The sequence below is a fragment of the Gymnogyps californianus genome, chromosome Z (genome assembly GCF_018139145.2).
Source record: "Gymnogyps californianus isolate 813 chromosome Z, ASM1813914v2, whole genome shotgun sequence".
Taxonomy (NCBI): Eukaryota; Metazoa; Chordata; class Aves; order Accipitriformes; family Cathartidae; genus Gymnogyps; species Gymnogyps californianus.
Window position 1 is genome coordinate 65,343,555 of NC_059500.1, and position 23,942 is coordinate 65,367,496.

The window sequence follows — 23,942 nt, forward strand, 5'->3', positions numbered from 1 at the left end:
GTTTTACCTGAAATTTTGCCTTCCTTAATTTATGTTTCTGTCTATTGCCTTCACGTGATGTCATTGCCAGTTGATTCAGGGGTACTTACCTGACCAGGAACATTTGTTTCTTTCTTTCTTTTTTTTTTTTTATGTGTGTGTGTTTGCGTGTTTGGTTGGTTGGTTGGTTGTGTTTTCCCCCCCTCACTCTTTCTCCACCCAGGTGACCAACTGCTGGAGCCATCCTCAACCCAACATCCATTTCCATGGCCTACTGCTCTGAGGTGGACTGAGCCCACATGGCATGGCAGAGGAAAAATTGAAACAGCGTGAAGGGACAGAACGTTATTAAGTTATGACTAATTTTGGCGTTTTGTCTCCCTTCACTTGTGCAGGTCCCAGACTCAGGAAGGACCATGTACTACAGGTTTAAGAGCTCCATTAAAAGGAAGCTGGCAGCCAGGGCTCCGGTGGCAAGCAGCCCTATTGTCACAAGATGGCAACAGCTGCACGTGAGAGGCGGTGCAGAGGAGCCGCACAGGGCCTGCTGCATGACCGATCTTTGTGCCTCCGGGGGGCCCCAGCTCATCAGCACACTTAGGAAGACTCCGGGTCAGACAGGATGCAAAGGAACACTTTCATATAGAGGATGGCCTCATGCAGGGACTTCTGAAATAACCCGGAGCAGGGAATTAGTGTAAGGTGTGAGTTGGTGTTCCCTCGTGTCCCAGTGGACAAGGGCTCTGGCTATTGCAGTGTGCAGCAGTAGCAGTCTGTGCAGACCTTCACAGGCAGAGCAAGCACAGGGCCAGCTTCCTCTCAGCAGGATTACACTGCTGTTGTGAGAGGAAAGCTGGGCCCAAGGTTCTTGTTACCAGTGTGCAGACAGTCTAGGACAGCAGGTCATACAGACAGCTGACATCAAGGGGGGGGGGTGAAAGAAAAGAGAGAAAAGAAAGCCTCATCTCCAACCAAGTAATGCCTGTTGCAGACCAACCTTTTTGCCTCTATGATGGGGGCTGTATTGGACTGGGTTTAAGTTGCACTGGGCTGGTAACAGTGCACAGGGTTTGTTGCTGCAACTTCATATCTGGAATAGTTAACAATAACTGACAGGACAGTAGGAGAATTCATGCAGGCCCCTCTCCTTCCCTTCATTCTGCTTCTCCTTTGCCTTATGCACAGCTATCGCAGACCTGGCCGTAACTGCAGAACTTGGACCAGTCTGCATGCCTGGATGTGGTGTAGTGTATGCTCAGAGATGACTTGCTGAAGGAGAAGCTTGCCCTATGTTATTGTCTCCCCTCCAATGTGTAAGGTTTCAGGTATTGACAAAGGGACAGCAGCCAAGGGACACTCATCCTCAACTCACCTTAGGGAGAGACTTATCTGAGGGCTGTTCAGAGCACAGATCAAACTTTCAGTACTCTGACTTGGTCTGGAGAACTGACTGTAGAGGAGGCCGTTTCTCTCCGTCAACAACAGGGAGCTGAGGAAAGGCCGAATGAGCCTTTGAACTCACTGACTCCTACTTCCAGCAGTGCTAGGGGAAAGTGGGGAAGGGTTTACATGCTGCATGTACAAGAAGAACTTCCTGGAAGATCTAGGGATCTAAACAAGGCTCATTTCTTGATTAATGATTGAAATCTTTAGACAGCAAATAAAAGATGCTGTTTAGTGTTCAGGATGTGTTCCTACGATGCCATGGCTGTTGGGCACAAAGTGCAATTCTATCTTCTGCTAAGCAGAATACTGCAGCTGCATGCTCAGCTCTAGGAAATTCAGGTTCTAAAACAAGGTGAAGTCTTCCCTACTTCATTTTCTAGAACAGAAAGTCCTGCATGCTGTCTCCACCAGCAGTGGTGAAAGCCTGTATGGTTCTGGGAAATCAGATATTGATTTCCTAAGGGGTAGGATCCTGTGTAACCAGTCAATAAATCTAAGCCTCGATCTGAGCTGCAGTAGTAAATATGGACTCTTTATAAAGGGATTGATCAGTTTGACCTTTTTTAGACATCTCTTTTTAGGATGAGATTAATAGTGCTGTAGAAATGTCTCTTTCTCTCCACTGACAATAAAGGGAAAGCAGGGTGACTAGCTCAAATGTCAGTATTTGTATTGTACCACTTAGTGTGTCAGATCTGCTTTTAGAGTACTGCTACTACGAAATCAGTGCTATTCTGAAAAGTACTTGACAAATATCCCTGTGTATGGTTTTTAAAGGAATCGTTTCCATTAAAATTGTTTTCAGTGACACCTCAGGTGCCTAAGAAACTCTCCATCACAAAAACTGTTGTGATTACCTAGCAGTCATGCTGCAGCAGGCTTGGAAGGGAGGAATAACAGGAGAGCTGAAATGGGAAAGAAACAGGTGAGTAATGCAACATTCAAATGCACAGGTAGGATATTTGCTTTCCTGATGTATTCTGTTACCTTATCTTTGGCCTGGAATCTGTTATGCAGATACTACCTTATTGACATGGAGAACAGTAACAAGAACAGGTCCATGTAGGAAATGTCTGCTAGAGAAATGTCAGGAGCAATTGCTTTGTCATTTACTTGATTCAGCTTCTCTCCCCTTCCTTCAAGCTATCATCCTGCAAACTAAAATCAAAACCAAGCTAATGAAGCCCTCAAGATGCATTTGTTCTCTCTGAAAGAAAATGTATGTTATAAAAAAAAATGTATGAAAAGCATGAATGACTCAGTTTTCCACTTGCTTTAATAACCACTATGCGTGAAGAAGATAACTTCTCCAGTTGTGCAGGATATAGCTGTTCATTTTGTCATGTAGACAGAATGAGGTGCTATGAAAAATTTGCCAAAAAGTAGCTTTCTGAGAATAAAATTTTTTGTCACGACAATAGAAGGTCAGATTCTTGGCCAAGGATGAAAGAACACATAGAATCTGTCTAACGTGAAACAAAGACTTCAGATCACTTCCTATTTAGGTGCTGTTTTTTATCACTGTACACTTTATCCCTTCATTTTTGCTAGTGGACACTTACACACCAGTGGTGGTTTTTTGTTTTTTTTTTTTTTGGCTTTATCCATTGCTTTTTGGTCATCTTAAATAAACCTAGGCACCAGCCACTCACCTGTTTCTGTTCACTAACTTCTTGAAAAATGACTTCTCATGTGAAGCATGGTGATATTTGTCTGTATTAGTAAAAGTTATTACTATAACATTACACTCAAAACCACCTCCCTATTTTAGTGCTATCTCATTGTGACTGTTCATATATTAAGTTGTAAACTTTTAGTCAGTGACTATGCTTTTTCTCGTGCTCTCCCTTCCTTGATTACACCAGTTGCAAGGTCAGTACTGAAGATGCCGGTAGCTGTTTTCACATGATTACTTTTTTGACCATAACTGTCGAGTAGGGATGCTTTACAGGTGCATATTCAATGTCCTTGCCTATACTGGTTTATAATCCTTAATTAATATTACTGAGATGTTTCTGTGAGGGTACTAAGCTCAACTTCTAATAAAAGGAGGTAGTATCAGGACAGCTGGGCTAACAGGCTTGTTGGTTGATATCTTTTAATAATTGTACTCTTGAAAGTCATTGGATGTTGCAAAAAGACCATGCTTTTACATCATTCTGGGAAACCTGGTCCTTGGGGCAATCACTTTCCTTTCTAAATAAGCAAAATAGTCTGGAAAATCCTCCTTTCAACAACAGTGCTTCCCCCTCCCCGTGGTCTCATGGGAGAGTCTGTGAATTTTAGGATTGTTAAAATACACAGCTCAATGGGTTTAGTAATCTTAGTTGAATTTACCCCACAGAGAAACTTAATAAAACCTTTTTGTGAGGTGATAAGAACTTTCTATGAAGTAATATATGTAAAATATTCTTCCTTCCTGTCATGGTTTAACCCCAGCTGGCAACTAAGCACCACACAGCCACTCGATCACTCCCCCCACCCAGTGGGATGGGGGAGAGAATCAGGAAAAAAAAACTCGTGGGTTGAGATAAAGACAGTTTAATAGGACAGAAAGGAAGGGAAAAATAATGATGATAATAATAATAATAATATGACAATAATAATACTAAAAGAATTAGAATATACAAAACCAGCGATGCACAATGCAATTGCTCACCACTCGCCGACCCATGCCCAGTTAGTTCCCGAGCAGCGATCCGTGCCTCTCAGCCAACTCCCCCAGTTTATATACTGGGCATGATGTCATATGGTATGGAATATCCCTTTGGCCAGTTTGGGTCAGCTGTCCTGGCTGTGTCCCCTCCCAGCTTCTTGTGCCCCTCCAGCCTTCTTGCTGGCTGGGCACGAGAAGCTGAAAAATCCTTGACTTAGTATAAACACTACTTAGCAACAACTAAAACCATCAGTGTGTTATCAACATTATTTTCCTACTAAATCCAAAACACAGCACTGTACCAGCTACTAGGAAGAAAATTAACTCTATCCCAGCTGAAACCAGGACACTTCCTTAAAATGTAACATCTTTTAAAAGATGAGTACATGTTATTGTCTTCACTTTTTCGTGTGTCAGTTTCATCTCTACAGTAAAGTCTCTTACCTAGAATTACACTGTAATTTACAAGCAGGAGTTGAGTTAGAACTAAGATATTCGGAGTTCTACATCAAGGACCACAACAACTTCCTATAAGTGTGATGTGGGGGTCTTTGAGATAACATTGTGGGATGACCAAAACCCAAGTCCTTCCTAAAACCATTTGGAATGTCAGTCCTGGCTAAAACCATATGAAAAATCTATTAATCTTCTTAGATATAGTAATTGATGACTATTTAATTTGCGCTGCCTGGTAGCATAAAGGGATGGGATGCATTGAAAATAAAATCTTCTCATGTTCCAGTGAATGTGTGTGGTCTCTTTGTGGGCCAAAAGATTACTTCCCTGTATATTCATTTGGTTTTCCATAGAAATGTCTGCACTTATTTTAGAGGGGGACAGATCCAAGCAATCTGATTAGCTTTCTGCCAAGTTGTCTATATAAAGCATGCAGAAAGTGCCTCTCAAAGCTGAAGGCCTGCTGTAGAACAGCTGAGATATGTAAAGGAGGAACTCTTTTTTCCAGTTATGTTTTTGTAAGACATTTCTTATCATGATTGCAAGAGGGTTTTGAAGAAGAGTAACACTGGGTGTGCTTGGAAGGATAGATTTCACAGACATTGGAGGAAGAACATACTAATCTTGAGTGGCTGGTAAAAACAACAGCTGCATTTCCACCTGACCGTAAATAAAGAATTACAGACCAAACAGACAACTGGCATCAGAGCATTCAACTCAGTGAACATTGTGAAGAAATGCATATTATTAGGGATTGGTGAAGAGATTCATATCCTGTGTGAGCTGATCTGAGCCTTTGCCTGTATCTTGGCCAAAGGCCTAAGCTAATTTTTTTTTTTTTTAAAGAAAGAAAAAGTTCTAATAACAATTCAGTCTCCCTTTTCTTATCTTTGTCTGCTGCATCATCTGTTTCTTTGACACACAAGGAAATGATAATCTAATTAAAAAAAATCTTATTCCTCTGAGACACCCTGTATATATTTTTAGTTTCATATTGTAATACTGGTTTAAGGAATGGGATCATGGAGTCCAGGCTCTGGGACCCTGGTTTGAGAGAGGACTCTGACATCCAGTAGGTCTCATGCTGGAATCAATGGCCCTGCAGTGTATGCACCACAAACCTGATCTTTTCTCGTAGAGCAAGCCTGAGGCATCAGACTTATTGTCTGCATGCAGAAAACATGGCATTGTATGCTGGTAAAACTAGCCCAAATGCCAATTCAAAAGAGGACAAGAGAGCACTAAGGTTTGGCAGGTGACCTGTGGTAGCACTTACGGACACACAGGATCTAGGACCTCTTCCACTGGTAAGATGGCCTTGTTCAAACAGCTTTGTTAAAGTTTGTGTGATCATTAGCAGTGAATTGGTGTTTTATGGAAGGAAAGATGGTGACTCTAGTTAGAGCACATGATTTGGACCTGGTATTCTGTATTTGTTACTGAGCTCCCATCCAAGAGACAAGCTGTTTTGAAGCTTCTATGTAAAAAATGTTGAGCCCTTTGATGGGAGTTGTTATCCATGATGCTTAAATACGTTTTTCAACGGATTTCTTAATTCACTCATGTTTTAACTTCAATGTATTGGCAGAAATGTCCTTCTCGGCTTCCAGTGGTCCAAGAAGTTGGATATAGCATTGCAGAAAGTGGTGATACGAAGGTCTGTGAAAATACTAATTGGATCTGGAAAGGTATGTTCCAATATAGCAAATATCCTCATGCACACTGAACAGTAAGATACAGCAGGCTGCATCTACACTGGAAAAGACACCTGTTCCAGCAAGTGTTGCAGAATAATACAAAGTGGATGAGATCTATGCTGCTCAGGGCTACTTCTAGAGTTCCATCACCTGTGAAGAGATAGTATTCCATCTCTTCCAGTGTGGCTAACTCCTAGTATTTTACCTGGCTCTCCTTTGGGCTTCATCAGTCACACTGGTGGCCCCAAAACATTAATTTCCTTTTGGCTTTTCAGTTTCAGAACCCTACAAATAATGTAGGGTTGTGCTGCAGAATGGGCACAGGATATGTATCATATGGACTGTTGGGTACATGAGAGTGCAAGACATGCAGAGATGATGGGGTCTTGTTGCTCCTACCTGTAGGGAAACGTAGCTGGAGCAAACTGTCCCTAGCACTGCCTCTGGTTTCATCTGTGGGGGAGTTGGTTCACTCCAAAAATATCCTAGGAATGAATGAGCATAAGGGAGTGTGAATGATCAGGGGATTGGAAGCCAGGTGGGATGTGAGGAGCTAACCTGTGAAATAATACAGATATTCCCAGAGTTATTTGGGTATGAGGCAGTTCATTAAATATCAGACCAATATTTTGTTGTGTTCTGTCTTGGACAGATGATTTGTTTTGGTGATCTGGCTATTTCTGTGTATGACGGGTTCTTGCCAGTCAGGACCTGATTCATGCTCATGTAAAAACAGTGAGAAACAGCCTCTTTATGAATCTGGAGTTCAGCTCCTGTAGAAGAAGTTGGGGACTTGTCGTGGAAGAGCGGAATGCACCTCACTCAAAAGAGAGAAGCAGCAATGTGTTTTATTGAGGTAAAACAATGATTTGACAAAGTTCGATGGAATTTGACAAAGTTCAATGGCAAGGTTCACCTTATTAACTACTGCATGGAGGAAACATACAAAGAAAAATTGAGCTAGAACAGCTCATACAGGGACTGGAGGTGTGAAGAGTAAAGAGGACCCTCCTGTTGAGTCACGGATTCAGAGTGGACCCCCTTGCTTTCTAAACTCCTTTTGGAGCCTAGGTGCAGCTGGATCCAATCTTAGTCTCAGACTTGGTCAATGGTTCATGTCTAATGGAATTATCCATACAATGTTTATAATATTTGAGTAGCTACATAGATTAGTAATGCTTCATAGTATTAATTCAGCATGCTATCAGTCACTTACCAAGGATCTGTTGTGGGTAAGGGATCTCTCAGCCTCAGGTAAGGAATCTCTCAACCTCGAGGAGTAACCTTGAGAGGTGTCCCTGCTCAAGGGGAGATCACTGCCGTGCAGCCTGCTGCTTCAGCAAGGAGAGCTCAAAGCTTTCCACAGGCTGTCCATGTTTATAGAGTGAAGTAGTTGGCTGCTAGTCAATAGTATAGACAAGACAGATGTCTTGTTTTAGCTCTGATACCTTGTTCTGTACCTTTGGGTTTTGAAACCACCTTTCAAAATATTTTTTGAAACACCTTCACTCCCTTGTACGTGAGCCAGGGGCTTTCCAGCTCGCAAGTTCACCCCAAGGAACCAAAGTACGGCAAGGAGTTAAGTGGATCTGTCACAGGACTATGTGATAGACTTATATATTCCTTTGTTGCTCTTCTCCATGCAAATAAGACTCATTTCAGAGCAGTCAATAGCAACAGTATAGGGATTAGTCACAGTGGTTTTTTTTTCTTGATGGCAAATGAATACAGGTATCAGGAATACTGGGTTTTATTCCACCCACCTACTTGTTGATCAAGTGATCTTGTGTACTGGCTACTTACCACTTCCTGAGTCTCATTTTGAGAAGTGACACAGGCATGTGAGAGCCGAAATACTATCAAGTCAGTGATAATCTGCTAGTACCCAGGCAAAATAACACAAAATGGTGTAATGAAGCTTAATTTCCACTAATTAAAAAGCCTGTTATGCACATTCATGTGTCTATGAAATACATGAATAGAGCTGAAAGCGTGATCAGTATGAATTTGGGGTAAATGAATTACTCATGAGAGAAGAGAAACCTGAAATGAGTTAGAGATGATTTCATCCTTTATATCTCACTGCTCAATACCAGCTACCAATGTTAAAGAAGAAAACCATTTTCAGAGTGTTTCAAAAGTGTTGCCATTCATCCAACTATTATAATTAAGTGCCTTAGTTTTCCTGAATTATCTTGACTGGGTTCAGAAAGGTTTGGTAAAGTTTTAAAAAATATCCAAAAATCTAGATATTAGAAATACAGATTTTTCTGTACAGACAAATCTCATTTCAGTGATATTAGACCTTTTTAGGGTTAGAACGTAGTGTTACATATCCCATTGGGCAGGTCTGAGAACATCGTTCCTGCAAGCCTGCTTGATTGTTTAACTCCACAAAATTTTGGATACAGAAGAAAATCACTGTGGCCTGCTTCTTGCTCATCTTCAGTCTTTATTTGGAGAGAGAGGGGGGTACCACAGCTGAGAGGGGAAACATTTGTTGTCTGGCAGAAATTCATTTTGAATTAGGGGAGAAGATTGAGGACAAAGTAGGGAAGGACTGTGTGAAATAAGTTCTCCACAATTTGTCATAGATGTGACTTCTGTATAGGATGTTTATGTGTGTATTTAAGTTACAGAATACAAAAACTTTGTCAGTGTTGAATTTTTTTGAACAGAGAAGGTTAGTTGTAGAGATAAGTAATGTCTTTGCATCTGAAGCTTTTGATCTTCATTCTAAATACTCCTCTCTGGAGAATAATTCAAAAAGAAAGTCAAAACAGAGAAAAGCGCAGAAATATGAATCTCCAGCTTTCTGCTCTGCACATTACAGCAAGATAATCTCTTACACATAAAAATCTAGCATTAAATGATTCATAGTGCTAGTGATCTCGCTTTTTTCTATGATGTTTAGGAGTTTTTGCAGCAAAATGTAGACAATGACCACAAAGGCTGACTCTTCTGCTTGCTCATACTTGTATTTTACTGTTGCTTTTGTTTCTTGCTTATGTCTTGTCACAAGCTTAGATTGCTGTGATCAAAGTGCGTGTGCTTTAAAAACATTTTCCTGTAGTTAGGTATTGATGGGGGAGATCTTTTGGTGGGAAATCAACACCAGAAAGCAAAAAAGTTAATTGCTGTATGAGGGGGTTTTGAGATGGGAGAGCACATATGAAACATTCTGCTACTAACAACTTTTGACAGAAAACTAAGGTGAAAAAGACAAAACAAAATGCATTCTGCATTGAGCTGTGATACAATTTAAACAAAATATAGTGGACCCTATTCTCTGTTCTAGCTGACTAAATCCATGGAGATTTGAAAGAGGTGGTAAAAGGTGGCTTTCACCTACTTCAGTGTGTTTAGTGTTTTGGGCCTACCCAGGATAAATTAGACCCTTCTGGCCTCCTCTGGACTGTGGAGAGACAAATATAGTGAGAATGTGAAAGGCTTAGGCCTGAGAAAAACTGGTGATGTTTTGCATTACTGAACTGTGTGTGATGAATCTTCAAATACAGGATGCTGAGAGGGGACCCAGAATGAGTTTAGAGCTGTTACCACCATGAAGCCTTCCATACCATTGGAGCCAGAAGTGAGGCTTCATATTACTGGCTTGTGCAATGATTACTGTAAGTTAATTTCTTCTGTGTGGAGGTTTTTGCAGAGGTTGGGAATATGTTTCAAGAAAGATGGTGAAGGTGTATCCCCTTCAGATCAGATGGAAACTCCGCAAGACTTATGCGTGATGTCATTTTTCTTATAAGGATGCATCTTTGAAAACTGCCTGTGCCAGGATGTAGAGATGACTGATCAAACCCTAGAATCAATACTACCTAACTCTCATGCAGTTGTCTCAATACAACTTTCAAATCAAACCAATATACTTACCCCTGCTTAATTAAGTTAAGGACATTTCAGCTATTAGCTTTGGATATCTAGCAGCCAGTCAACACAGCAGCAACTTTATTGAGCAGACTTTGAAAACTCTTGTTTTGGGAGACATCAGTGGCATTGTTTATGGTTTAGATTATAGATACCTTCTGAACTAAATTCTCACCTACATCTTTGGTGATGTACAGGCAAAAATTAAGCATGCACAAGTTACATATGAACACACATGGATCTCTGGTTTATAGCAGTAAATATGTTTCAACACTTCATAAGATCTAACAATTCTGTATGTGCAAGTGTTAGAAATTGTCCCTACAGAGATTTTTTCAACATGTCCTTGCAAGCATTCGTTAGATGTATATCTATGAACAGGACAAAGGTTTCTCTGTATGCAGGTCGAGGCTGGATTTCTACCTGGATGATTTACACTGGTTGTGCACAAGATGTGTCTCAAGAATAACAGCATTAGCAGAAGTCTTTGGAAGTGATTTCTTAATACTTATTTCTGGCTGCAACAACCAGGACTGTAGTCAAACAACTGACAGATTCAGCTGTTCTTCAGAGTAATTTTAGTTACCAAAATATGATGTCAGACCTTGGCCTATGGTAACAATCTTCTGTGCTTCAGGGGTCGTGCAAAATGACTTTTAAGCTGCTCTAAATGGACAGCTGAGGATTTCCCTTGACATGGGAGAGTGTCCTGGGTTGGTATTAAATGTTGTATACCAACTTCTTCTGTTTTACTTAAACACAGAAATAATAGCAAGGGTGGACTGACTTTATTGTTAAACTCAAAATGAAACTAGTATCTCTGGATGGGAACACTAGAGGTAGTTTTATTTTGATTTCACAAGATGCTGTGGCTTTTGATTGTATTAAGTCTGCTAGGTGGAGTGAGGTACAAGGATACCAGCTGAACAACCAGTTAATAAAATGCTGTTGCTGGAGTAGGTACACTGTGTGGATTAAGTTACAAGGATGCAGCTAGAACATCCTGCCAATGCCAAGTGGCATAACCTTATTACAGTAAGCATTAGTTTCAATTTGCATTTCAGCTTGGCCAAAGGAGTGAAAACAACAGAAACTTAAATTACAGATCTCTCTGAGTAGAAATTGATTATAAAATTCAGCATGAACCTGTGAATTGCAGTTATTGTTGACAGATTAGGTTGAGATAACACTTATTTCTCTTGCTAGGTTTGAAACTAACCAGTTAATTTTAACTCTGCACTAATGTTATAATATCTGTATAAGCAGAAAAAAAGACATGGAGTTAATATACATTGTTACTAAAATAAGAGCAGCATTTTTACAGTAAGCTTCACTATGGACAATTGATACTTTGGGATTACATACTAATTCATGTGGTTAAAAATAGTCCAACAACACATCATCATGAACCTGTAAATAAATTTCAGTACCATAAATTAACCTGTCAAAAATTTTTATTGGCTTCTCTTTGTCTTTAGCAAAATAGAACAGCAAAACATCCTCTGTGTCAAAAGCAAATAATTCTGATTTCTTATTATGCCAAGCGAAAAAATTTCCTTTCAACCAGGTTTCTCGGGATCCCAGTTCCTTCCCACTCATACCACTAGAATTACTGAAAACCTTAATATGGCCAACACTGGCAATTCAATTCTGTTTCTGTTGGTTGGATTTTCTGCTTATTATTTAGTAGGAAAAATCTATATAAATCTTCAGGAGACAAATGATGATGCCTTTGCATATTAGAATATAATATAATAGACTATTTCAGTTGGAAGGGACCTACAATGATCATCCAGTACAACTGCCTGACCACTTCAGGGCTGACCAAAAGTTAAAGCATGTTATTAAGGGCATTGTCCAAATGCCTCTCAAACACTGACAGGCATGGGGCATCGACCACCTTCTAGGAAGCCTGTTCCAGTGTTTGACCACCCTCTCAGTAAAGAAATGCTTCCTAATGTCCAGTCTAAACCTTCTCTGGAGCAGCTTTGAACCATTCCCATGCGTCCTGTCACTGGATACCAGGGAGAAGAGCTCAGCACCTCCCTCTCCCCTTCCTCAGGAAGCTGTAGAGCAATGAGGTCGCCCCTCAGCCTCCTTCTCTCCAAACTAGACAAACCCAGAGTCCTCAGCCGCTCCTCACAGGACATGCCTTCCAGCCCTTCCACCAGCTTTGTTGCCCTCCTCTGGACACATTCAAGGACCTTAACATCCTTCTTAAATTGTGGGGCCCAGAACTGCACACAGTACTCAAGGTGAGGCCGCACCAATGCTGAATACAGCAGGATAATCACCTCTCTTGACCAGCTGGTTATGCCGTGTTTGATGCACCCCAGGATGCAGTTTGCCCTCTTGGCTGCCAGGGCACACTGCTGACTCATGTTGAGCCTGCTGTCGACCAGCACCCCCAGATCCCTTTCTGCAGGGCTGCTCTCCAGCCACTCCTCTCCCAATTTATACTTGTGCCCGACATTACTGTGTCCCAGGTGCAGAATCCAGCATTTGGACTTGTTAAATTTCATCCCATTAATCATTGCCCAATGCTCCAATCTATCCGGATCCCTCTGCAAGGCCTCTTGTCCCTCAAGAGAGTCAACAGCACCTCCCAGTTTGGTATCATCAGCAGACTCGCTAATGGTGCATTCAACTCCTGCCTCCAGATCGTTGATAAATATGTTGAACAGAACTGGCCCTAGAATTGAGCCCTGAGGAACACCGCTGGTGACCAGTTGCCAGCCAGATGTAGCCCCATTCACTACAACCCTTTGAGCCCTGCTGTTCAGCCAGTTCTTCACCCAGCGCACTGTGTACCTGCTCATCCCACAGTTGGACAACTTGTCCAGAAGGATGCTGTGAGGGACAGTATCAAAAGCCTTGCTAAAGTCCAGAAAAACTACATCCACTGCCTTCCCTTCATCCACTGGGTGGGTGACCTTGTCATAGAAGGATATTAAGTTAGTTAAACAGGACTTTCCCTTTGTGAACCCATGTTGACTGTGCCTGATGATTGCATTGCCCTTTAAATGCCTTTCAATAGCACCCAGTATGATCTTCTCCATAATTTTTCCAGGAACTGAGGTTAGACTAACAGGTCTGTAGTTCCCTGGGTCTTCCCTCACGCCCTTCTTGTAAATTGGAATAACGTTGGCTAGCTTGCAGTCAGCGGGGACCTCCCTGGACTCCCAAGGCCTTTGGTAGATGACCGAGAGGGGTCCTGCTGTAACATCTGCTAGCTCCTTCAGAACTCTGGGATGAATCCCATCAGGCCCCCTGGACGTATGAACATCCAGGTGATACAGCTGGTCCCTTACAATTTCAGTGTCCACAAATGGAAAGTCATTGTTCCCACACTCGTGGCCCTCTGACTCAGGGGACCGGCCAGCCCAAGGTCTGTCAGTATTATTAAAGACTGAGGCAAAAAAAGCATTGAATGTCTCCTTTTTTTCTTCATCCCTATTAGTCAGGTGACTATCTTCAACAAGTATCAGTCCAATGCTTTCCTTAGACCTCCTCTTGCTATTAACATACTTAAAAAAGCCCTTCTTGTTATATGAAACAACACTGGCCAGTTTCAACTCTACTTCAGCTTTGGCCTTTCGTCTCTTCTCCCTGCATATACAAACCACAGCTCTGTAATCTTCCTGCAAAGCCTGACCTTGCTTCCAGAGATTGTACAGTTTCTTTTTCCTCTTGAGCTCCATGAGGAGTTCCCTGTTCAACCAAGCTGGTCTTCTGTCCCGCTTGCTTGACTTTTGATACAATGGGATTGCCTGCTCCTGTGCTTCTAAAAGGTGGTTCTTAAAAAATGACCAGCACTCGTGGACTCCTAAGCCCTCAAAAGGAGATTCCCAGGGGACACCGCTAAGTAGCTCCCTGAATAGCTTAAAGTTTGCTCTCCTGAAGTCCAGGGTAGCAACTCTGCTAACCTTTATTTCTCATTACACTGAAAATTTTAAACTCGACCATTTCAGGATCACTGTGGCCAAGACAGCCACCTACCATCACATCCCCCACAAGTCCTTCTCTATTTGCAAACAGCAAGTCTAGGAGGGCATCTTTCCTAGTTGGCTCACTGAGTACTTGTGACAAGAAGTCATCATCTCCTACAAACTTCAAGAATTTCCAAGACCTGCTCATCACAGCAGTATGATATTCCCATTTGATGTCTGGGAAGTTGAAATCTCCCATAAGGATGAGGGCTACTGATTACACACATTCCTGTATATCTTGATAGGTATTTTCCATAAAGATGTGCTTAATATTCACTGGTGCACTGCTTGGTTGGAATCTTTCATGCTTTTGTGAACTTCAAGAGCTTGGCAAGTCTGTAATAAAAGCACAATAGAATGATGTTTCTTGCAATCAGTCAGTTGTGTGTGCATTTTTAGAGCTTCCAAATCACTCAACTTGCATCTGAAAAATCTTTAAGAGCCAGTATGGGAAAGTCTCCAGTCATTATTGCCTTAAATGAATCTATTGTAGTAATGTCAGATATCTGTTTCTCAGATAGATACCCAGAAAGTTGGTATTGAGCTTGCTGATTTTTTCAGTGTCATCAGTATAGTTGGAAGCATGAATTTCGAGCAGGAAGTTCTTCTGTTTTGTCATAGGTTTAATGTAGGTAATATCCTTAGAAAGGCAGGAAAAGAAAATGCACTGCAAGGTATTTTCAATATTTTCAGTTCAACTCTGCTATTGATGTGTAAAACCCATGTCCAGGAGCTAAGCTGTAACAGTAACTTCCAGGCAGGGTATTTCTTCCTTCCTTTGGTAGACCGATGATACTGGCCATAGAACCATACATCCATTTCCTAATAGGCAATTAGTGCAACAGTGTCAAGCTGTGCAGATTTTCTTTCAGCCTGGAAGTGGGAGGGAGAAAGGGGACAAGGGGAGGGACAGAACCAAAGAACACGCTGTTACTCACTAATAAGCCCTTTCCCAGAGCAATGCACTTTTACACTGCCTCTTTGTTGGGCATGGAGTCATATCTGGCCTTGGCAAAATTCATGTTGCAAAACTACTTTTCTTGAAGAACAGGAAAGAGTTTACATTAAATGACCAACAGTTGAACAAGGTGCAGATTGGTGGCATACACTGCAATATATCTTCAGGGAAATGAAAACCATAATGGAGAACAGGTATTCTGCCTAGCTTGAACTAAGCAGCTGCTTGGCTCCTTTCTGTTGTCAGCCAGCTCTACAGTCAGGGTGTGCTTTTGATACTCTGATTTGTGTTTCCTTTTACTGAAATACTGTTGTTCTGCAGGCATGTTTCATTCTGATGTGGTTTGCTTCTGAAACCACTGAAGAAACATCAGTGTGATGACATAGCTTGTCTTCTTTAACTTTAAACCCATGCTGTCTTTTCTCATCTACAGTGGTTCATGACTAGGATCTATTTATGACCATGATATTTGGGTTGCTCAGCACCATGTTGGGACTCTTTGCCAAAACAAACAAAGCATTTGCAGCCTGAAATGGTTGCTAACCAACCAGTTGCTGGCAAGTGGGTCTAGTGATGGTATATTAAATATCTGGCCTAGTGACCCTGATGTGAAATTATAGTCAGCCACTGAAAACCATATCTCATTCCTCAGCAGTTAAGGTATATGGAGAAGGAATGTCTGCTTTTCTATATTTGCTCTTGTGAAATCATGTTGTTGATGTGGACAGTCATGGAATTTTTAAAATTATCTCACTGCTATCTATTAGTTTCTTCTCCCCTGACTGTGATGCAGTTAATTTTAAGACCAGTTCTCACGCAATATTCCAAGTCACAGATAAGTTTGCTAGAGCTTTGATTGATTAGGAAATTTTACTGGATTAGTAGGCCTTTGTAAATATAATGCCAAATAGAAATAAAATTTACAGTCTTCCCTATCTCTCTGTCTTGCACAGAAAACTTTGGTGGCACAATACTTACAAGTTAACAAACAAGATCTTTCAATTTTTGGAGTTTTGGAACATTCTCTCTGCTGAAACTATTTTAAATATGAGGTTTCTTTTGCCCTCCTGCCCATATTTTCATGTCATTGCTGGTAGCAAAGAATCTGAAGTAAGAAACTGGAAATGAGACAACTTAGATTCTTCATCTTTATGAAGTCCCAGTCTGTGTGGGAGAGAGGACAGATATCAGCAATAAGAGGCAGAGGGAGTCCAGCATTTATAAGCTGTTTATCCTCCCAGAAAAGTCTGAGGCTGGCCTGAAGCATTGATGTTAAAGGGTCAGAGGAGGTTATTGAAATAGGTGGAATTCAGTTCTTAGTAGCTTTTCTTCAGGTAGAGTCTGGGCCTTAGGCATATCCTGGAAATATCTCTGAAGATACCAGGTCTCTTGTAAGTCCTGTAAGTCATGTTTCTTAGGCTTCTGTGATGGCTTGGCTTAGGCAGTAAGTCAGACTGTATTCTGCTGGGTTCTTCTGGTACTGAGGTGTGAGTCTGTGGCCTGTGAAGGGTAAGCAGATGTCCTGGTTTTGGCTGGGACAGAGTTAATTTTCTTCCTAGTAGCTGGTATAGTGCGGTGTTTTGGATTTAGTGTGAGAATAATGTTGATAACACACTGATGTTTTAGTTGTTGCTAAGTAGCGCTTATCCTAAGTTAAGAATTTTTCAGTTTCCCATGCTCTGCAAGCGAGGAGGTACACAAGAAGCTGGGAGGGAGCATAGCCAGGACAGCTGACCTGAACTAGCCAAAGGGATATTCCATACCATATGATGTCATGCCCAGTATATAAACTGGGGGGAGTTGGCCAGGAGGGGCCAATCACTGCTCGGGGTGGTGAGCAATTGCACTGTGCATCACTTGTCTTTTCTTGGGTTTTATTTCTCTCTCTTTTTGTTATCTTCCTTTTCATTACAATTATTATTATTATATTTTATTTCAATTATTAAACTGTTCTTATCTCAACCCATGAGTTTTACTTTTTTTCCCCCCGATTCTCCTCCCCATCCCACCGGGGGAGGGGAGGAGTGAGTGAGCAGCTGCATGGTGCTTAGTTGCTGGTTGGGGTTAAACCACAACAGCAGAGAAGCTGGAGTTTTACGAGCATATGTGGGACAGTGTAGGCTACTGTGAAGCAATGGCAGAGGAAGCAGCATTTGGAGTTTTGGGATCCTACGTTTCTGTGTGTGTTTGGAGGAAGAGCATGGTGTAGGGTGGAAAAAGATACATTCTGGGTGCTTGTTGCAGTTCTTTTTTTCCAACTAGGCTTTTAAGCAAAATCTACTCTGTTTTTCCAGCTAACCTCCTAGTCTGTTCTGGCATCTGTTTTCTTTTTTTTTTTTTCTTTTAGGCTATGAACTGGTGTCCTTGGCAGTCCAAAGTCCTTGTTACAGGGGGTGGAATGAAAGATGGGATTTTACATGTCTGGGACATAAATAGTGAGAAAATAATCCAAAGTGCAGCTACAGATTATCAGGTGAAATGATGAAATGTCTGTATACTTAGACTATGCTCTTCTTGTATAGCTGTGCTAATTTGGCAAACTCCCACTGACTTTGAGGGTGGTTCTGTGGGTAGAGGAACAGCAGGATTTTCTCTGAATACGCAATTGTGCTACATTCGGCACTGCAGTGTGTGATTGGACTCAGCAGTTTGTTGTTTCTCATTCACCACTTCTGTCTCCACACAGAAGTGATTGAAGAGGAGGTGGTCTCGCAGCCAGATGCTTCTCATCATCTTTTCCTTATTGGCAATGATAGTTTTGGCCAAAACTCTTGATATGGAGAGAATGTTGAGGGGGAGGGAAAATTCCCAGAGTACTGGGGTGAGGAGAGGTGTAAGAGTCAGAGAGCAAACATCTGTCTCTGGAGTTTGAATATTAGGAGACAGAGGAATAGATTTTCAGCTGGAGTAAAGCAGCATAGCTGTTGATTTTCCTGGAGCTATGACAACTTAGCTGAGGATGTGTTTGAAGGGCTTTGGTTTTATACTGATAGGCTGTTATCACGTTCAGATAGGACAATAAGGCAACTGTACTTTGAAGCATTGTAAGGAATTAAATGATCCTTCTAAATAAGTAAATATTGTGCTGGGGCTATTTCTCAGTAGCTTGTTTAAACATTGTAGATAACATTTCAAATCTAGTGAATGGTGTATGTTGACCCTTTCTGAAAACTAAAGCAAAATTTTAAATTGCAATAGATTTGTTCCTTGCTCTGGTTACCCAAAACCAGCAAACTGATGACTGGACAAGGCCTTCCTGGAAATCCGATTAAAATATGGAAGTATCCAATGCTTATCAATTCATCAGAACTCTATGGCAAGTATTGCAGTTAATAATAGTTTTAACTATTTCAGTTAACTATCTAATCAGTGTGTTTTTGCAAATGCATACCTTATGCATTTAAGTAAAATAAAGTTAAAAGAGCAGTCACCTACACATCCTCCCTCTGCCTATATGCATGCATTCATGCACACAATCCTGATGCATGGGACTGTAAAGGCTGACTTATTAAGATAATAGTATGAGTTGCTTCTGTAAAATTACTTGGTTTTAATGATGGGATTCTCTCCTATCATTTCTAAGGCCATCCCAGGTGCAGGTCGTGGATTTCCACTTCTCCCTAAGGCTTACTAGGTCTGGATTGAGTGTGCTAATGTCAGGTTGCTTCCAATATATTCTAGGCTGATGGTCTTCTAGATAACACAAACTAGATGTGGCTCTTCAGTTTTGCAGCTCATCATGCAAGAATACTGAACCAACTTCCAAATGACGTTTGAAATTGTCGTGGTTTAACCCCAGTCAGCAACTCAGCACCACGCAGCCGCTTCCCCCTCCCCCTCCCAGTGGGGTGAGGAGGAGGAAAGCAAAGGAAAAAAAAAGTAAAACTCGTGGGTTGAGATAAGAACAGTTTAATAACTAAAGTAAAATATAATACTAACAATAGTAATAATGAAATATAATAATAATAGTAATGAAAAGGGATGCAACAAAAAGAAGGGGGGGGGAAGGAAAAAAACCAGTGATGCACAATGCAATTGCTCACCACCCGCTGACCAATGCTCAGTTAGTTCCCGAACCGCGATCCGCGCCTGCCGGCCAGCTCCCCCCTGTTTATATACTGGGCATGACGTTCCATGGTATGGAATATCCCTTTGGCTAGTTCGGGTCAGCTGCCCCGGCTATGCTCCCTCCCAGCTTCTTGCACACCTGCTTGCTGGCAGAGCACAGGAAGCTGAAAAGTCCTTGGCTTAAGATAAGCGCTACTTAGCAACAGCTAAAACATCGGAGTGTTATCAACATCATTCTCACACTAAATCCAAAACACAGCACTGTACCAGCTACTAAAAAGAAAGTTAACTCTGTCCCAGCCGAAACCAGGACAGAAATAAATCTCCATGTGTTATTTAGAGCTGTCTGGGTTTTAATGAATGATTTTGGCTATGAAGCACTGCAGTGCGGCATGTTTCCCTTGTACCATGCTGACAGCTAGAGGAAGTGGAGTTTCCTTGCAGCTCTGTATTGGTCCGTGGAGCTGCAGTGCTACACTAAACATAAAAATTGTTCCTTGCTATTAAGCCTTCTTGTTTCTTGTGCTTGCTGTCATTCCTATCCATTAAGTTTTACTTGTTTCAGTGTTAACTGAAGTGATCCAATAGAAGCATCTGAAATTAAAGGAAAAAACAAATTATTTGTGCACTCGCTGCATTTTCACAAGTATGGTTGTTTTTTCACACTCGCTGAAAAGATATGGTCAAAGAAGCTTTGGATTTTTAACCTGACAGCTGATATTTACAAATACTTTTTGTATCCTATTGCTACATTTGAGGGCATTTATTAAATTCCTGATTTATTAAATCCCAGCTATGCTGGGATGCTGTCCTTGGAACCAGGGACTTGGCTTCAACACTAGCCTATAAGAGGAAAGCACAGGAGAGTCAAAACAAAGATGGAAGGAAGAGAGAGGGCAGCAGAGACATACGTGGATCTGGTTACACATTATCCTTGTGTGATGCTGCTTGTCTGTGCTGCTTTTCCTTCCTTATCCCTACTCATTTATGTATAGCTCTTAAGGTAATGTCCTGTGATGTTCTGAGAAATGATCTGGAAAGTGACATGATTATTAGTCTTAACTACTGTAGCTTGAAGTTTCTGAAATCTTTATCAGTCTTGAATATAATATTTGAAATGAAACCTAAATTTACTCTTACCTTTGAGAATAGCGTATGGTGTAAAACATTTACCATAGAAGTCAAATACATTGGTAATTTGGTGAAGCTGGAGGGTTACTTATCATCCTGTTTCCTGTTCAGTTTACTTATCTGCAAGAGAAACTAATTTTCATGAACAAAAAGACCAGGTAATTGTTACACAGATATATTTCTGCTTGTGAAGACTCTTAATACCTTACTATAAGCAATTGAATGGTGGAAGAAATTGTCAATGTATCAAAATATGTTCAGAAAAAAATACTGTGATGGATGATTGTGAGATGGTTCTAAATCAGCCTCAGACACCCTTAACCACGAGTTTTACACCCAAAGAAATGAACAGATAAATTGTAACTGAATCTCATTGTTTAATCCTCCTGCAAAATGCTGAAGACTTCAGCTAACAATGAAGCACTGTCAGCTACTGTTGAGTACTTTAGTAATTGAGGTTGCCTATTACTGAGCATATTCAGAACAGAATAACAACTGAAAGATAGTAACCTTTTTATAGCACTGAGTCCATTTTTGAGATACTTCTGATAGAACTATTAGAGTAATTTACTAGAAAAAAAGATTCATTTTGGATGTAAATGCCCTCCCCTTAGAAAAGTTGTAGATGAAAGAAAACACGTAAGCAAACAAAATATGCAATTGCTTTGAAAAGTATCTGAATGTGATCTTGAAACAATGAAGTAAAACCCAGCCTTCTCTACTCAGAAAACATGGAAATGAATAATTCCAACTTTTCTGATTTCTCCCTATCCCCCTTCATTTCTTTTTGACTGAAACTATTAATCAAATTTCAGTCAGTGTTGTGGATAGTTTTGGATGCCTCCGAAGACTACATCTCCAGCTCTTCCTTCAAAGTCGTTACAAACACTGAACGGAGACAGTGTAAAGAATTCGCTGAGTTGTAAACTCAGTCTTAAATATTGACAAAGATTGTGTACTCTTCAATAACTTGAGAAGGAGCAAAGCCTGAAAATTAATCTCTGCTGGAATAATTTAGTGGTGTTGTCAAAATTCTAGTCAAAAAGTTTAGGTGGGACACATGTTAGCACCAGGACAGCAGATATTTGCTTTTAGTCACAGTGGCTCCAAAGAGCCATTGTAGCAGCTTTGCAAAGTTAGGGCAGACTGTCCATCTTACAACAGTCCTATGAATCTTCATCAGGTACCACTGTGATAAGTACCACAGTTTCAGAGGGCTTTACAGTTCCTCACATGTTTATCCTCATAATATTATTTGAGCTAGAGAAGTGCTATCCCCATTGTGTTCATGGAGAACTTGGGTACAGAGGATGGGAGGACATAGGTCACCTATGTTCATTCAAGTTGGTCACCCAAGCCTTCCTTCATACCTTCACACTTCCTTTTAGGATGTGGTTCATCTGGTCTGTTTTAGATGAGATGATACACTATGTCTCAGAAGTTTCTTTTTTCCTCCTTGGGTGACTAGCTCAGCTATATGATTGTCAGTAACTCATCCAACCAGAGAAGCTAATGGACAGTAACTTAGAGTAAAAAGACTTCTAATTTCTCATGAACTTGTGTGCCTAAAACCCTCATGGGTTTGCTTAGCGTTGACATTGTGCTAGATGATACAGGAGGTCTATGGCAGAGCAGTGAGGTAAATACACGTCTCAACAGTCTCAATTTAATACCAGACTCTTTCTGCCTTCAGTTCAAAATCAGTTGCTTCTACTGAGGGAGATACTTGTATAACCAGGTTAATGAGTTTTGTACGTTCTTTGTGCTGCTAGACTGGGATAGCTTCTAGCCTTCAGTGTCTGGCTCCCAAAGTTTACTACAACTGCAGACAAACTCAATATAAAATTCCAATAAATTTTTCAGTGGGATCACTGTTAAAAGATCTCCTTAACAGTAATAACTGAGCAGCTGGAGACACTATCTCATGATTGTTGGATCAGCTGCAAACTGTCTGCAAGGCATGTGCAGTCAGATGGGAAAGCTCAGTAGTGAGACACATCGCCAAACACAGATGAGATTGATGTTGTAAATGCAATGGAGAATCAAGAGTTCAGGTTTAATGTTTTCCTTTGACAGAAATGTCTTCTCAATGTGGTGCAGTCCTGGCAGTTAAAGCCTGGTCCCTAATGAGAAAATATTGCCTTCAGCTCTTTCTTAATGTGAAAATACTCTATAGATAAGGCTAGCTTCACGCATGCTATGCAGCATGTTGAGCTGCTACGGTAAAAGTAGAACAAGCCATGCTGTGAGTGGGGGTGGTGAAAGTGACTGGCATAATCAGTGTAGAATTGTGATGTCTCTTTGCATTTTTTTGTATGTATTTTATTTTACAGGTCACAAAGGGAGAGTCATGCATATAGCCCTGAGCTCAGATCAGAGCAGGCTCTTTTCTGTTGCAGCTGATAGGATAGCTTGTCTGTGGAAAAGCCATGAGTCTGGGGAGAGCAAGCACAGCAGCAAGGCTTTTTCTAATGGTTATTTGAGCTCATTCTTGTGACTTCTTTTCCTTGAAAGCAAATGATTAAATGTATTTAGCCCATTCAATAATTCAAAATATGTGTGTTCCTTCCAATGGAAACATGGCAAAAGATAATACAATTTTTTCAAGAGAAAGCAATTTTCCCCATCAGTCCATCATGTGAAATGTTAGTAGCTTGTCTTTCTTACCCTAGAGGAAAAATGTTCTGACTCTGAAGAATAACATCATATTTATTTTCATTAAACTAGCAAGCATGGATGGAATCCACCCTGTGTCAAGTGCCAGCATAAAGTCTTAGGCCCTGCTTTTAGCTATGATTCTTGTAAGTTATTTTACATCATCTTAGCGTCCCCATTGGAAACCACATGCCAATTAATGTAAATTGCCTTGAATCATTTAAAGGCTAGGATCAGCAGAGACCAGTCCAGGGGACTGTATTGTTCTATATATCACATAGATCATGGTACAGAATCTGTCTAAATATTTCTAGAGATCTAGGTTAAATATATAACTCTATCTAAATATAAATGATTTCTTGGGAATTCTTTATTGTTTTCATAGTGGTAATGATAACTAGCTTAAATAGAAAACTGTCTTTATTGGATTTTGAATTGTTTCCTTAAACCCACCTACTGTGTTTGACAGATGTTTGAAAATATAAATAATTGCATAATAATTCTATTATGCATAATTATGTAATAAACTGGTTAATAAGCCAGGTGGACATAGTCAAAGCAGCATGCTGTTTGGATCAAACACAACCATTAGTTCATTCATCCCTTAAGGGTACCAGTTTAATTCTGGGTGTCAGCAAACCTGGCAGCTGTCACCCTCTTATGAATTTTATTTAGTGCTCACAAGGACCAAACCTCTTGGACTTTAACAGGAGTTTGCCTGCATAAGACCTGTACACTGTCAACACCTAAGTAAGGATGTCAGAATTGGTCTTCAGATGCTATTCAGATGCAACTCAGTAGTGCTATTCAAAACGTGTTCTATCCACAGACATCTTTAGAGCTTTGCTTTCATTATTAGGAATGAAGAGAGGCAGGGGTAAGGATTCACTCTTGCATTTGTATATTAAAAGCCCTGTGAGCTCAGAAACTCATATTGTTTGGATTTTCCCCCCCCCGTTGGAAATATATTTAGAATGGAAATATATTTAGAATATTTCCTGTAGCTGGGGGAGAATGGTAGATTA

The 23,942-nt window shown here is 40.8% G+C and overlaps 1 protein-coding gene across 1 annotated transcript; it reads left to right on the top strand.

Moving 5' to 3' along the window:
* The first annotated feature begins 395 nt into the window (after positions 1-395).
* CDC20B (cell division cycle 20B) lies at positions 396-22,759 on the top strand. Its single transcript, XM_050913621.1, is given in 13 exon segments — positions 396-591; positions 2,231-2,276; positions 2,278-2,350; positions 6,126-6,225; positions 9,753-9,863; positions 10,399-10,411; positions 10,690-10,731; positions 14,667-14,733; positions 15,450-15,676; positions 15,678-15,723; positions 17,411-17,536; positions 18,262-18,379; positions 22,596-22,759. Coding segments are annotated over 13 exon segments (1,329 nt in total).
* Positions 22,760-23,942: the final 1,183 nt, after the last annotated feature.